Source organism: Ylistrum balloti, unplaced genomic scaffold (assembly GCF_031769215.1).
Source record: "Ylistrum balloti isolate Yb309-2 unplaced genomic scaffold, AGI_CSIRO_Ybal_v1 Utg370108, whole genome shotgun sequence".
NCBI classification, from domain to species: domain Eukaryota; kingdom Metazoa; phylum Mollusca; class Bivalvia; order Pectinida; family Pectinidae; genus Ylistrum; species Ylistrum balloti.
In genome coordinates, this window is record NW_026782131.1 from 1 (window position 1) to 16,246 (window position 16,246).

A 16,246-nucleotide genomic window follows, 5' to 3' on the forward strand; every position below is an offset into this window, starting at 1 on the left:
ATGGGATAACGGGGGAAATAATGAATTTAACAGTTAATATGAGATAAAAATAATAGTGTTTGTGTTCAAAATATTGGTATCCTGAGAAGAAACGTGGATTAATAAAGGCTGCCATTTAGTAAGGAATTGTTAATAAATAAATAAATAAATAATCAAATGGCAATATTACTTAATAGTAAGAAAATTAAAGATAACCTGTTCAAGAAATACTTATATTAATGATTTATGTTTAATATTTGGAAGATTTTCATTTGCATTTTGCATTATTAAAAACCAGGATATCTTAAAACCCGAATCAAATTTGAAAAAAGTGATCATCGCAATTTGAAATCACGCTATAGCGATATGCTAGAGGAAAAGGTTAATTAGGTGAATCAGTAATACAGACTAGGTGAAGGACACACGTGGGAAACAGATATACAATGATATTACGTAATGTATATGTTTTCTTATTTAAGAAAAGTATTTCGATCAAAATTTCCAAGATATATCAATATATATAAGACACTTGATATAAAATACAACTGTATAGGTTTTTGCAAATCAAATTTGTTCTTTTTTTCAATTAAATACCAGACGTGGAATCGCACACTATGTGTGATGGACTCTGATGGAGACGGAGTTTCAAACGGTGAGGAACTAGGTGACCCCGACTGTGTATGGACTCCGGGGTCAAATCCAACAGGTCTTCCAGCTGGACACCCAGGTTTGTGATTTAACTTAAAGTGATATTAATGCTATAAATCATTAATACTGTTGACTTCTAATAAGCATAGCATATCAAAACTAGAAGTATTTTCCATATATCTACAGTATTTGATGACCATGTCAATGATTACAAGTGACTTTCTCCCAAACATTTTAATGCGTAATGGTAATTTAGTTATTGGTATACTCTTTAAATGGGACGTTTTTTTATTTTAACGAAGCAAAAATATTCTTTTATGACTGTTTGGTCTTTAAAAGTCTAATATTTGGATGGAATTATTATCATCGATAGAAAACCTAAATCTGCTCTAAAGCGGTAAAAGGAGAAGAAAGAGAACTAAGAACGCTACTTGTTCCAGAAATAAATTTGAAACTAAAGCAAATAAAGAATAATTTGGTTAAAAATATCAAATTTGTTTTGTAAAAGGTGTATGCGAGCCATGGAGCGACACGAAGTGCTTCGAAAAGAGATTTCATATTTGCCAGCCACCGGATCTAGAATGTGACGCCATTAACAACCCAGGTAGTATAAGGATGTCATCAGAATGTCAACTCAAACGACTTCGTTACTGAAATTGTGCTATATCTTTAAGTGATAAAAGAAAAGAGAATTCAAGATAAGAGAAAATACTATTCGTACTTTTTAGGCAGTACACTCCAAATACTGCCAAACCAATCAGCTTGTCAGCTCGATGTGTCAGGATAACTGAAACCGTATATAACGTAGTTATAGAGAATGAAAACATAAAAAGGAATATCGTGACAATATCTTAAACAGTTTCTATATTAGTGCTATCACAAAGTCGTGGAAAAGAGTCGTTGGCATTTATTATATATTAACAAATATGTAAAGAAAAAGTCGGAAACAGAAAATAAATTTGAAGCTAATATTGATAATATCACAGCTGAGCATAACAGAAAAGACATGGAGAAAAAATTAATGGGAGAAAGATAATATAAAAATTAATAATAAATCACTGAGATTCTTTTTTTCTTTGTTCTGCGGACAGAATCAGGACATAAATAAAATTTAGTTTTAATTATCATTATGGAATTACTTTCGGAACATTTGTATAACCCATAACTTACTTTCAAGTTTAAAACGTACAATGATATGTGTTATTTTAAAGTTGTAGTCGATTTATTTGTAGATGTTCTTGAATTGGCGGTCAGATATCCACAAACAAGAGTTCCTGCTAAAGAAACGACATACACTTGTATGAATTTCGCCTTACCTGCTGACCAGGATTATCACGTGATCGCTGATCGAGGTGTAATTGACAATGAATTCGTCATGCATCATATGATAATCTTCGCATGTTCGAATGACGGTTGGTACATAGGCTGTATCATAAGCCATATGATTTTTAAGTATGAAATTGGTCTTTGACATTTACTGCAGAACATAAATTCTGACTGAAATATTCGTTAATATCTTAAATCCCTATTGACCGAATTATCTAAGTAATCTGGTAGAATTTACATTGTTCTTTGCAAATTGTTTGAAAGGCTTCTTTACTATAGTTTATCCGATGAGTACTCTGTATTTGACAGGAAAATCCGACTGAAGAACAAAAGTTTAAATTATTAGTGAAAATGGAAAGTACTGGAATGCTGTATTTTGTATATGAAATAGTTTCTCGCATTCACATGCAATATCAAAAATGTTTTTGTTATTAGTAGACAATATATCACGTCATATCATACCATATTTTTATGTGCATGTAAAGATCTCCTTTTATGAAATAAAAAATCTTACTCATCTAAGTTGCGAAAATGCTCTAACGGCAGCGGACCAACTTATTTCGACAATCGTTTCTTCCAGTTGAACCAAGGGATTTAGTAAATCCTTTGAATGCCCCATATGAATGTGGTATGGTGGGAGAAACACGATGTCGGCAACTGATAGCCTTGTGGAGTGTTGGTTTGCCTGGTGTTTGTCACAATGAAAATGCTGGATACAAGATAGGGATATCCGGTTACAAATATGCCTTACTACAGGTACTTTATAAATAGCGAAAATATACGAAAATATATTGAGAGAACGTATATCTTAGAGTAGGTTTTTTAAATAAAGGATAAGCTCGTGCGAAAACATGTATTAAAATTATTGGAATATTAAATTAATTCTGCTTTCGAAAAAGTGTAAAAATGGATATTACATTGTTCTTGATTTCATAGATACATTGGAACAACCCATCGTTGAAACCTGACTATATGGACAGTTCTGGAATGATCCTATACTACACTCCAATATTACGACCTTACAATCTCGGAAGCCTAATTATCGGAGAATATCGATTCAGTATCCCACCTGGAGAACATCGTTATGTCGTAGAATCGGAGTGCACTTCAGCCTGCTCATCGCAAATTATGAACAGTCCTATTTACGTCGTTGGCGGTCACAACCACATGCATTACATGGGTGGGTGTCCACGCTCTTTTCCTGTATTCGGGGTTGTATGTGTAATTCAAGTGATAACTAATTATTGATCTAAATATGATTTTCGTTAAATAGCACCTTCATCAATAGCTATAAGTTTCGTATAATATGCTCGTTTAGATCTATTTAATTTCATATTTTCCTTATCAAGTCACTTTCACTTGACTGTTTATATTTGTATAACAGGTAGAGAAATGGAGATATCTTATGAACCCGTGGATGGTACTGAACAAGTTATTATGGACGACCCTCACTATAGTTATGATAACCCTATACTGCATATGTAAGTATCTTGGTACAATCTTAATTTTTGCTCAGGTGTGCTTCAAAATAATGTGAAAATATATATGAGATGGCTCATTTAAAATGACAACTTTAAATTCTTAAAAATGTCAAGAATGTTTAATGTTAAACATAAGAACCTGTGAAAAAACTACGATTAGAAAATGAACAAAATGGACACAATACAGTTTTTAAACATAAAGATATTTAAACTACAAGTGCAAGGTCCAGAGTAAACAACCAATCTGAGAAACTAAGTATATTTAGCCGAGGCAATCTCAATCGCCGACACCATTTAGCGCATTCAATACCGTAGTTTGAAGATGATTTGAATCTATGGATAAGGAAACGAAAGCGTGATATAAATTATGCTTATATGGGCAAATAGCAAGTAAGTCGTTTGGGTGAGGTCAGAAAATATATTATGCTGCCTGTATTGTTTCGGAATCAGTGACTGAAAATAATATAAGACTATCAATTTTATTCTCTGAGTTAATACAGGTTGTAAAAACGTTAACGTAAATCGTAAGAATGTAATCGTGTGTACTAAAGCTCGGCTTGGTTATTATGTTATCGATAGTGATTAGATAACAGAAGTAAGTGACTTGTTAAAACCTGTTATTGCAGCTTAAAGACACCTTTGAAAGCCCAACCTGGCGATGTTTTCAAGACAAAATGTTCTTTCACGTCTTTACGCAAAGACGTAACAACCTATAGCGGTGAAGCAACAGCCGAGGAAATGTGTTTTGCGTTTTTGTTTTACTATCCGAAGGAATCCATTGCAACTCACCAATGCTTTACCGTGATGGGGTTGCCTCTATGCACTGTATCACACGAAACAAAGTTAACAGAAGGATGTCAAATTCAGTCTTTCCTTACAAACACTTCGTATTTCGACGAGACCTTTAAAGAGGTTGGTTGCTTATATGTTGTGTGCTTTTTTTTATTTTGGTTATATTGAGAGAATAGTGGGAGAATGAATTCAGGTCTCAAATCGATCAAAGCACCAACAACGAAAATATCGAAATATCCAAAAATACAAGTCATATTCACTGAAATAACGGCAAAATATGAACACAAGATGAATCAACATTGCAACTCCTTAATGTACAAGTAGAATAAAATCAGGCCCCGTATCCATTAAACCGTTCTCAAGCATAAATATACATTTTGTTGCCCGGCCCGATATAGCTTGTTAAATGTTAAAATCTGATATCAAAATTGATATTTAGGATTTTTGGACATGTTTCATTTGAGATATCGTTTTCAAAATTTAGTTTTTTGTCTTTTAACGAAAACTGTGTAAATGACCGATTTCAGTAATATCACTTCTGCATATTCTCTTCGTTTCTGAGGTTTAAGCGAGAAGTTTATGAAAATTTATGAAATTTATGATTTCTTAGATTTTTATTTTTATCAAAACAAACCTTAATTAATTTTAATGCAGAAATTTACCATGTTAAATGTGGTAACCGCCATAAGCACACATTAATCTATAATGTATTCGCATAGCCAAATAAAACCAATATATCACATATCTCATTAAACCGGTATGTCGATATTCTGTATTTTTAGATTCTTCGACGATGTGAAACTTTCGTCTGTCGCAAGGAATGCAAAACTTACATCGAAGATCTTCGAAGTAACCCTTGTTTTCAAGGCAAAGTCAAAGGATACGTGGAAAGCATGATCAGTCCTCAGATGGGTGTAAACAAAATGGCCCTATACCACTCGTGTGATACCGAACTTTCTCTGGAGGCTGTTGAACCATGCACATGTACAACCCAAACACAAGAGCCATGTGTAGAAGATACCGGAACAAGTGTTTCACACAAGATGTCGTTCTCTCTGCTACTGATGGCTGTGTTCATTATCAACTTCATTTAATACTAATGCTATCTTCTGCATAGTACTTATGCATATACAACACTGTTTATGCATTGCTAAATAAAATGTATACGCTAAACTCATATCAGTATTGTAACCGCGAGCACCCTATCTAATATGCATTGTATACTACTTGTGTGGGACGAGATCTTGTCTATATTGAACCCTGAATCCGTGCAAATTCTTTTCATTAACTGGTTCATTCATGTCCTTTGTAACATTACTCACATCTACATATATACATACAGGAAAATACATTTAATAGAAGTATTAACACGGCAGAGCATATTGCAGTCTTTCTTGTACAACACTGTACAATTGCTTGATTTTGTAAAACAAAAAATAAAACAATATTTGTTGCATACAGAAAAAAGATGGTGTTTAATTATTTATTTGCAAAATGTGTGTCAATATTTAGTGTAATGTACTTGCATCTACAGACACAGGCTAAAACATGAGTTACACTCAGCACAATTCAATGGGATTTTCGGGATTTTGTATGTTAAGTGTGCAAAGTCGTTGAAGATAATGCACAGGTTTCCTTAACATTATATCACTAGTCTAGTGTACAATCTCTTCAAAAGTTGTGTTAAGGTATAGAGAAGTAAGTGGCAGACTTGAATTTTCCGACAACCAGATTACCACGCGCAACATGAACTATTTTATAAAACGACATGTAAATTTTGTATCTATACTCAAAAGAAGAAATCTTGAAAGACTGTATTTCAACGATATTTAACTATTATAGTACGAATATTGTCAAAACTGAAATATTGAGTTTAATATTGAACAAATGATTTTGTCCTTACATGGTCTACTCTAGCAAAAATTATATATATATTTCTAATGTTATCATGAAAATGCTGTGGTATTCTGTTCTATATCCTTCTTTCTTTTCAAACAGAAATTCCCTTATTTTATTAAAACAAATATTGGACTACTGGTATTCAACTAAAAGTATCTTTCTTAAATGCAGCATAGGAGGTACGCCCAGTTCATGGTAAGTTTAGCTTGAGGAGAATATAACAAACAGTTCGCCGCCTCCTCCTTATATACGGATACATTTTGACACCAATAACCTTGCTGCTCACAATGCTGCCCACTGTATACTTCATATCTTTCACAAAAAATGTCTAGGTAATAAATCACTTGTACTCCAGCCCACCGTACACCCAATACCCTTTCTAAGGTGGTCTTTGCAGCATGACCGTGAAAGAAGTTCTGGGCGTGTGTGGTAACAAACCTGTCAGAAAAAGGGAGATCAATTAGTCGGTAATTATTAATTCGATGTAATGTAGTAAACATATCACATAAATGAATAAATCAGTTTTAAGCAAGATACAGTCGAACCACGTTATCTCGAACTGAGCGGGATTATGGGAAAATTTCGAGATAACCGAGTATTCAATTTAACTGATTCCGAATGGTTTGTGTAGAGTTAGGTAAGGACCAAAAAATTGTTATGGATTACTTAAGTAAACGGATCGAGTTATACGAGATTGAGATAACAAGGTTCGACAGCCTGTATACGCAATCATTAATAGCAATGTCATAATTCCTTGATTTTCACTTATTTCACAAAATTCACAGCATTATTTTGAAAAGGGAATATACATCCTCCTCATCCTCCTCTTTTTTTTCGATAAAAGAAATATAATCTCCAAGAGCTAAAGTGAGTATTCGCTTCATCAGAAAATGGATCTCCGCTTATCTAAAAAAAAAACTTTTATAATTTTCATTTGTTTTCCTAGTTTTTCCTGTACAGAATGCCCCCTTTTAAAAATATATTGTATCGTCTCTGACACTGTAGCATGAGGTATTATATGAATGAGGCATCAGGTCTACTAATTTTTCTGATCTTCTAATACTCGTAAATACTCGCTCATCATACGCAGGTATGTTATACAGAAAAAATGGCGTATAGTGACTGACACAATGAGTTTTTCACTCTCTCTTTCTGTTTGTTCGAAATATGCAGTTGGCTTGTTTTTGCAGGGTTTCTCGTCACTCAACACCCATTCAATAACCTTCACCGCAAACTTCACACCACTCACAATAATGAAATAGTAATGAGTCACTTGCTAACACGGTCCTCTGCACATCTAATCCTTTTTCATAGGCAGTCATCATTATACAGCTGTGATATCACACAACGCATCAAAATTTTTCTGCGTAAAAATGGTTGATATATATTACGAATTGAAAATTATACTGAAACGAATTCTCGGGCTCTATTGTAATAGAAGGAGATCCCGTGTTAATTAGTCTCTCTAGCATTTGGTTTCACAACTGTAAGATAAAAAGATACCTGTATACATGTATGCGTGCCAGGTCCGTACCGTCATGGTCTCCGATGTACAAAAGATAATACTTTAAAAATGTACCCGGTGACATATTTTTTACTCCACAAAATTATTGCACTTTCAGGATAAGATACAAAGGTATTTTAAATAAAATTTCCTTTTTGACGGTATAACATTTTAAAAGAATCATTTCCGAGACAAAAGAGAAATTTATCTAATGTTCACATATATGTGGAGTTTCTGTACACTGGTCATGTATTGCTCTTTGTAAACAAAACACTCTTAATTACGAATGTATATAACTATTCATTCTGTACCTGATAGATCTAACATATAAATATATGGCTTAATTAAGTAGTAGGCTTAGCTGTACTATTTCGAAAACCAATAAATCTTATCATAAGTAATTTCTTCATTTATATCAAACACGCTAAAGAACCGGACATCGTCCGTAAAGATGGGCTATAAGAAGTTTTTCCACAACAGCCTGCGCATACCGTGTGGATACACGATGTGCAATTTCAAAACTGTATGGCCATTCAAGTGGCTGTTTTAAGTGAAAATAGGAGGTAACTAATAAGCCAGTAATGATTAAGTCGACACACTTATGAAAATACGTGCATTTATGAATATAACAATCTCTTTATATTCTCTCGATTTTCACATATTTCACACAATTTGCAGCATAATTATAATATTCCCTTGTCTCGACTCGAGCATTTAAAACACTCCTTATCTCTTTTCAGAAACGTGACTGAAATATAAAGATACATTCACTGAAGACTTTTGGGACTTGATGGTTGACCTGGGTATATATATATGTAAGTAGGACACGGGTATGATATAAATTATTTGAATAATTCAAACCGACCTAGATTCTCGTGGTATTTTTGTTGGATACTGTGCACTTTTTCCTTCGTCTTCAGAGTTGCTTGCTGAGTAAGGTTTGCACCACTGCAGAAGTGTAGGAAAGATTGATTGATACGACATATCGAGAGTTTTGTTTTACGGTATAACATTAGATTTAAATCGAAATCAATTAATTGAATTTTCATATTAAACTTCTGTTCGCCTAAGTTCATCTGAGTTTAGATATTTTTTTTTATCAATTTTTGTAATAGACTGCTGTTACATATAATATCTATTGTTTAGTAATCTGGTTTTATTTACAAATTGCAAATTCCTGATAGTTGCAAAGTAGTCAAATATTTAGATATATTCCGCAAACTTTTTGTTCTCCTTATTCTTAATTATAACTTGTCAACTGTTATGGTTTTATTAAAAAAATAAAGGAAATTATCATATCGTGTTTTGACTTGAAAGCAACATTATCTTTTAATCTGGTTTTACGCGTACAAAGTTGCCATGTAAACATCATATTTATATTTCAACATTGCAGGCCACATCTCCTTGTACCTGACGATAGAGTAGACAATGCTAGCCTTGCTGCTGTTGACAGTTATCGCCCCTTATAGCCACGGTTTTCCAACATTCCAGGCACTTATTCCAAATGGAGGTATTATTCGTGACCCTTGTGACGGCGTGACCATTTGGCCGGGTGTTGGTCATCAAGCAGTTGCTGGGGGCGGACTCGTTAATCCCTTTGGCCAGGACTTCCTTAACAACGAAAAGGTAAAGTGATCTATGAGTCTGACGATGCTGTTTACAATATTGCATCTTTAATTGATCAATTCTTTCAAATAATATATATATATAATAAAACACGTATAGGTTAACAAAATGAATTAATATTAACAGATGTGAAAGGTATGTCTTAGCAAGTATGTCCCTAGCAAGAAGAATCGTTTTTTATTTTATTCTTTACTGTTTTGGCGATGTCACGCGATTTCCATGTGATTAGCTGGGTACCGGGTACCAGGTTGTGACGCAAAGCTGTACTATCTGCTTTCAAGGCTAAATAATGCAACCAGACACAATTTTGAACTAATCAACATAATCGTATGACCTGTTTCGAGGAGTCAAATACTAAGACTGACATGTATTTCTCTACCATAACTGGCTATTTAGCGTGTGTATTCCGTTATTGTTTTTATTGTTTTATATGATACGTTTAAAAGTTTTGACTTATGACTTACAGACACGCCTAAGGGATTTCGTGGTTTCCAGTTTCAAAATTACTCAGCAAAATAACAGCAGATTACATTCATATTTGACATATGACACCCACAATCCTTCGATAAACAGTCTCAAAGGCAAATGATGATAGCGTGGTATAACTTTGACATAAAAAGTTTTGGGTTTTAGTAATGAAAGAACATATTCAAATATCTACTCGACTTTTCAACTAAGGTTATTTGTTAAATATTTACAGGTAGATTTTTGTAATATAATGGCGTGTAAATAAGGTTTTATGCTAAAACAAGTAGATATTTGCCTCTAACTGTAGTGAAAGATTAAATCTTAAACGCCAATTTATTACAACGTGTTTTTTGTCTGTTCACAAACATACGAGAGTAATTAAAGCATAATAGAATAATGAAAGACTTAATTCAAAGAGAACTGGGAATCAAAAGAGACTAAGTCACCTCTTTTGGCGTTCGAGTATAATTTCCCGCTAAAATGGAGGAGCAGCGCAAATCATGGTATCGTGTCATGAATTAGTTGAAGAAATGTCGGCATCGAGCTCCATCAGTCAGGGAGAGACTATACATTGATGGTGAACAGTCACGTATCATTCTGGTGCAGAAATGGACTAGCCATTTGACCACCAGGGCACATGCCATACAGCCAAACGGTACAGTCATCACATCAGACAGAGACACAGCGAGAAAAAAAAAAAAAACGGGACTAAGTCACACCGACTGAGAAATAATTCGCTCCGTCAATAAGCCTACGCATACACAGATCCTCCCTGTTGACAATATCCGAGGGTGACCAGAGACAACTTTTCTCGAGCTATGCGACAGCCACCTTATATACTCATCATAGCTACCAAAAGAGATACTACAGATGTGACAGAGAGTATCAATTCCGTCTGGATGACGTGGGCTCCATCTAGGCTCCAAGATCGAGCGGGATTTTCGAAGCCAATGTTGGAGATGGGATAACGGGGGAAATAATTAATTTAACAGTTAATATGAGATAAAAATAATAGTGTTTGTGTTCAAAATATTGGTATCCTGAGAAGAAACGTGGATTAATAAAGGCTGTCATTTAGTAAGGAATTGTTAATAAAGTAATAAATAAATAAATAAATAAATGGCAATATTACTTAATAGTAAGAAAATTAAATATAACCTGTTCAAGAAATACTTATAATATATTAATAATGTATGTTTAATATTTGGCAGATTTTCATTTGCATTTTGCATTATTAAAAACCAGAATATCTTAAGACCTGAATCAAATTTGAAAAAAAAGCGATCATCGCAATTTGAAATCACGCTATAGGGATATGCTAGAGGAAAAGGTTGATTAGGTGAATCAGTAATACAGACTAGGTTAAGGACACACGTGGGAAACAGATATACAATGATATTACGTAATGTATATGTTTTCTTATTTAAGAAAAGTATTTCGATCAAAATTTTCAAGATATATCAATATATATAAGACACTTGATATAAAATACAAACGTATAGGTTTTTGCATACCGATGGTATTATTTTAAATACCAGACGTGGAACCTCACCTTATGTGTGATGGACTCTGATGGAGACGGAGTCTCAAATGGGGAGGAACTAGGTGACCCCGACTGTGTATGGACTCCGGAGTCAAATCCAACAGGTCTTCCAACTGGACACCCAGGTAAATGAATTAACTTCAAGTGATATTGTACATACTACTTACTTCTAATAAATATAGCATATCAATGCTATAATTTATTTTATGATATGTCCATGAATACAAGTGACTATATCCCAACCATTTTAATGCGTAATGATTATTCACTTATTGGTGTAATCTTTAAATGGGACATTCTTCAACTTAACGAAGTAAATATATTCTTTTATCACTTAGTTTGATCTGAAAAATGGTTGAAAACCTAAATCTGCTCCAAAGTAGTAAAAGGAGAAGAGGGAGAACTACGAGAGCTATTTGTTCAAGAACTCAATTTTGAAAATAGATCAAAGAAGAAATTATTAGTTTCTTAGCCCCTTTTCCTTTCTTTGAAAGCATAATTTGGTTAAAAATATCAAATTTGTTTTGAAAAAGGTGTATGCGAGCCATGGAGCGACACGAAATGCTTAAAAAAGAGATTTCATATTTGCCAGCTACCGGATCTAGAATGTGACGCCATTAACAACCCAGGTAGGATAAGAATGTCATCAGAATGTCAACTCAAACCACTTTGTTACTGAAATTGTTCTATAGCTTCAAGTGTTAAAGAAAACGGCTGAATATTAAGAAAAGTCCAGATAATAGAAAATACTACTCGTACATTTTAAGCAGTGCACTCCTAATACTGTCAAAACGTTCAGCCTGTAAACTCGCCGAGTCAGAATAACTGCAACAGTATATAACTAAGTTATATGATGAAAACATATAAAGGATGATCATGACAATATTTTACAGAGTTTGTCTAGCGGTGCTATCACAAAGTCGCGGAAAAGTGTCGTCGGCATTTATTATATGTTAATCAATATGTAGAGGCAAATTCGGACAAAGACAATAATTGTGAATCTAATATTGTTAATATCACAGCTGAGCAAAACAGAAAAGAAATGGAAAAATGAATGGGCGAAAGACAATATAAAATTCATTATAACAAAATGAGATTTTTGTTTTCTTTGTTCTGCGAACAGAATCAGGACATAAATAAATTTTAGTTTTAATTATCATTATGGATCTACTTTCGGAACATTTGTATTACCCATAACTTACTTTCGCGTTTAAAACATACATTGATATGTGTTATGTGAAAGTTATATTCGTTTTATTTGTAGACGTTCTAGAATTTGCGGTCAGATATCCACAAACACAAGTTCCTGCTAAAGAAACCACATACACTTGTATGAATTTCGCCTTACCTGCTGACCAGGATTATCACGTGATCGCTGATCGAGGTGTAATTGACAATGAATTCGTCATGCATCATATGATAATCTTCGCATGTTCGAATGACGGTTGGTACATAGGCTGTATCGTAAGCCATATGATTTTTAAATATGAAATTGGTCTTAGACATTTACTGCAGAACATAAATTCTGACTCAAATATTCGTTAATATCATAAATCCCTATTGACCGAATTATCTAAGAAATCTGGTAGAATTTACATTGTTCTTTGAAAATTGTTTGAAAGGCTGCATTGCTTCTTTACTATAGCTTATCCGATGAGTACTCTGTATTTGACAGGAAAATCCGACTGAAGAACAAGTTTTAATTATTAGTGAAAATGAAAAGTACTGGAATGCTGTATTTTTTATATCAACTAGTTTCTCGCATTCACATGCAATGTCAAAAATGTTTTTGTTATTAGTAGACAATATATCACGTTATATCATACCATATTTTATGTGCATGTAAAGATCTCCTTTTATGAAATAAAAAATCTTACTCATCTAAGTTGCGAAAATGTTCTAACGGCAGCGGACCAACTTATTTCGACAATCTTTTCTTCCAGTTGAACCAAGGGATTTAGTAAATCCTTTGAATGCCCCATATGAATGTGGTATGGTGGGAGAAACACGATGTCGGCAACTGATAGCCGGATGGAGTGTTGGGATACCTGGTGTTTGTCACAACGAAAATGCTGGATACAAGATAGGGATTTCCGGTTACAAATATGCCTTACTACAGGTACTTTATAGATAGCGAAAACATACGAAAATATATTGAGAGAACGTATATCTTAGAGAAGGTATTTTGAAATAAAAGATAAGCTCGTGTGTACACATGTATTAAAATTATTGGAGTATTACATGAATTCTGCTTTCGAAAAAGCATTAAAATGGATATTACATTGTTCATGATTTCATAGATACATTGGAACAACCCATTGCTGAAAACTGACTATATGGACAGTTCTGGAATGATCCTATACTACACTCCAATATTACGACCTTACAATCTCGGAAGCCTAATTATCGGAGAATATCGATTCAGTATCCCACCTGGAGAACATCGTTATGTCGTAGAATCGGAGTGCACTTCAGCCTGCTCATCGCAAATAATGAACAGTCCTATTTACGTCGTTGGCGGTCACAACCACATGCATTACATGGGTGGGTGTCCACGCTCTTTTCCTGTATTCGGGGTTGTATGTGTAATTCAAGTGATAACTAATTATTGATCTAAATATGATTTTCGTTAAATAGCACCTTCATCAGTTCTCCAACAAACGTAGCTATAAGTTTCGTATAATATGCTCGTTTAGATCTATTTAATTTCATATTTTCCTTATCAAGTCACTTTCACTTGACTGTTTATATTTGTATAACAGGTAGAGAAATGGAGACATCTTATGAACCCATGGGTGGTACTGAACAGGTTATTATGGACGACCCTCTCTATAGTTATGATAACCCTATACTGCACATGTAAGTATCTTGGTACAATCTTATTTTTTTGCTTAGGTGTGCTTCAAAATAATGTGAACATATACATGAGATGGCTCACTTAAAATGACAACTTTAAATTCTTAAAAATGTCCTGAATGTTTAATGTTAATCATAAGAACATGTGGAAAAACTACGATTAGAAAATAAGCAAAATGGGCACAATACAGTTTTTAAACATAAAGATATTTAAACTACAAGTGCAAGGTCTAGAGTAAACCACCAATCTGAGAAACTAAGTATATTTAGCCGAGGCAATCTCAATCGCCGACACCATTTAGTGCATTCAATACCGTAGTTTGAAGATGATTTGAATCTATGGATAAGGAAACGAAAGCGTGATATAAATTATGCTTATATGGGCGAATAGCAAGTAAATCGTTTGGGTAAGGTAAGAAAATATATCATGCTGCCTGTATTGTTTCGGAATCAGTGACTGAAAATAATATAAGACTATCAGTTTTATTCTCCGAGTTAAAATAGGTTGTAAAAACGTTAACATAAATTGTAAGAGTGTAATTGTGTATACTAAAGCTCGGCTTGGTTATTATTTCAACAATAGTGATTAGATAACAGAAGTAAGTGACTTGTTAAAACCTGTTATTGCAGCTTCGAGACACCTTTGAAAGCCCAGCCAGGCGATGTTTTCAAGACAAAATGTTCTTTCACGTCTTTACGCAAAGACGTAACAACCCATAGCGGTGAAGCAACAGCCGAGGAAATGTGTTTTGCGTTTTTGTTTTACTATCCGAAGGAATCCATTGCAACTCACCAATGCTTTACTATGATGGGGTTGCCTCTATGCACTGTATCACACGAAACAAAGTTAACAGAAGGATGTCAAATTCAGTCTTTCCTTACAAACACTTCGTATTTCGACGAGACCTTTAAAGAGGTTGGTTGTTTATTTGTAGTGTGCTTTTTTATTTTGGTTAAATTGAGAGAGTAGTCTGAGAATGAATTCAGGTCTCAAATCAATCAAAGCACCAACAACGAAAATATTCGAAATATCCAAAAATACAAGTCATATTCACTGAAATAACGGCAAAATATGAACACAAGATGAATCAACATTGCAACTCCTTAATGTACAAGTAGAATAAAACCAGGCCCCGTATCCATTAAACCGTTCTCAAGCATAAATATACATTTTGTTGCCCGGCCCAATATAGCTTGATATCTGATATTTAAATTGATATTGAGGATTTTTGGACATGTGTCAGGTTAGATGTCATTTTCAAAACTTTGTTTTGGAGTTATATTTTTTCACGGAAACTGTGTAAATGACCGATTTCAGTAATATCACTTCTGCATATTCTCTTCGCTTTTGAGGTTTAAGCGAGAAGTTTTGATACAATTTGTGATTTCTTAGATTTTTCGTTATCAAAACAAACCTTGATTAATCTTAATGCAGACATTTACCGTGTTAAATGTGGTAACCGCCATAAGCACACATTAACCTATAATGCATTCGCATAGCCAAATAAAACCAATATATCACATATCTCATTAAACCGGTATGTCGATATTCTGTATTTTTAGATTCTTCGACGATGTGAAACTTTCGTCTGTCGCAAGGAATGCAAAACTTACATCGAAGATCTTCGAAGTAACCCTTGTTTTCAAGGCAAAGTCAAAGGATACGTGGAAAGCATGATCAGTCCTCAGATGGGTGTAAACAAAATGGCCCTCTACCACTCGTGTGATACCGAACTTGCTCTGGAGGCTGTTGAACCATGCACATGTACAACCCAAACACAAGAGCCATGTATAGAATATACCGGAACAAGTGTTTCTCACAAGATGTCGTTCTCTCTGCTACTGATGGCTGTGTTCGTTATACACTTCAATTAATACTAATATTATCTTCTGCATAGTACTCATGCATGTACAGCACTCTTTATATCTTGCTAAATAAGATGTATTAGCTAAACTCATATCAGTATTGTAACCGTGTGCATTGTATAGTACATTTGTTAGACTAGTTCTTGTCTCTATTGAACCTTCTATCCTTGCGGATTCTTTTCACCAACTGGTTCATTCATGCTTTTTGTAGCCTTACTGACATCTACATATAGACTGGAATATATATAAAATTAAACA

At 34.0% G+C, this 16,246-nt stretch overlaps 2 protein-coding genes across 2 annotated transcripts; both read left to right on the forward strand.

The window, feature by feature from the left end:
* Positions 1–576: 576 nt before the first annotated feature.
* LOC132550159 (dopamine beta-hydroxylase-like) lies at positions 577–5,320 on the forward strand (the record flags this gene model as incomplete). Its single annotated transcript, XM_060214173.1, has 8 exons — positions 577–706; positions 1,136–1,231; positions 1,860–2,039; positions 2,534–2,709; positions 2,890–3,133; positions 3,338–3,434; positions 4,061–4,346; positions 5,009–5,320. Coding segments are annotated over 8 exons (1,521 nt in total), but the record flags the coding sequence as incomplete, so codon positions are not given.
* Positions 5,321–9,057: 3,737 nt separating this feature from the next.
* Positions 9,058–15,997, forward strand: LOC132550162 (peptidyl-glycine alpha-amidating monooxygenase-like). Its single transcript, XM_060214178.1, has 9 exons — positions 9,058–9,255; positions 11,262–11,391; positions 11,800–11,895; positions 12,531–12,710; positions 13,210–13,385; positions 13,567–13,810; positions 14,029–14,125; positions 14,753–15,038; positions 15,686–15,997. The coding sequence occupies exons 1-9, from the start codon at positions 9,058–9,060 to the stop codon at positions 15,995–15,997; spliced, it is 1,719 nt and encodes a 572-aa protein (XP_060070161.1).
* Positions 15,998–16,246: the final 249 nt, after the last annotated feature.